Source organism: Eurypyga helias, unplaced genomic scaffold (assembly GCF_000690775.1).
Source record: "Eurypyga helias isolate BGI_N326 unplaced genomic scaffold, ASM69077v1 scaffold28226, whole genome shotgun sequence".
NCBI classification, from domain to species: domain Eukaryota; kingdom Metazoa; phylum Chordata; class Aves; order Eurypygiformes; family Eurypygidae; genus Eurypyga; species Eurypyga helias.
The window spans coordinates 11,020-11,310 of record NW_010255096.1 but is presented as its reverse complement, the minus strand read 5'-3'; the positions used below and the strand labels follow the sequence as shown (position 1 = coordinate 11,310).

At 66.0% G+C, this 291-nt stretch overlaps 1 protein-coding gene across 1 annotated transcript in view; it reads right to left on the bottom strand.

Annotated features, from left to right (window-relative positions):
- Positions 1-3: 3 nt before the first annotated feature.
- KMT2A (lysine (K)-specific methyltransferase 2A) overlaps positions 4-291 on the bottom strand; it is a gene marked incomplete at both ends in the record, with an annotated part of 10,707 nt that continues 10,419 nt past the window's right edge. Inside the window, 1 exon segment of the mRNA XM_010153224.1 lies at positions 4-282. Within this exon segment, the coding sequence (XP_010151526.1) occupies positions 4-282 (279 nt within the window).

Sequence of the window (291 nt, the reverse complement as noted above, 5' to 3'; positions counted from 1 at the left end):
ATGGATGTGCTGGTGGTGGGACATGGGCAGCAGCCCCTTGCTCGCCGGCGGGAATAAGGACTGGGAGGAGGGCAGGCTGGGGTTTAGCCCCGCGGTCAGCGTGAGCCCGCTCCCCATGGGCCCCAGGACGGAAGCGCTGGTCTCCATCACGCTCTGCGCGGAGCTGACGGAGGGCGTCAGCTGTATCTTCTGCGTCATGCCGTTGGGGAGAGTCTGGAGGACGTACAGCGGCTGCATGTTCTGGTTGACCACCAGGAGCTTCTCTGCGGCCGGCTTGAGGTGGGGCGTCGT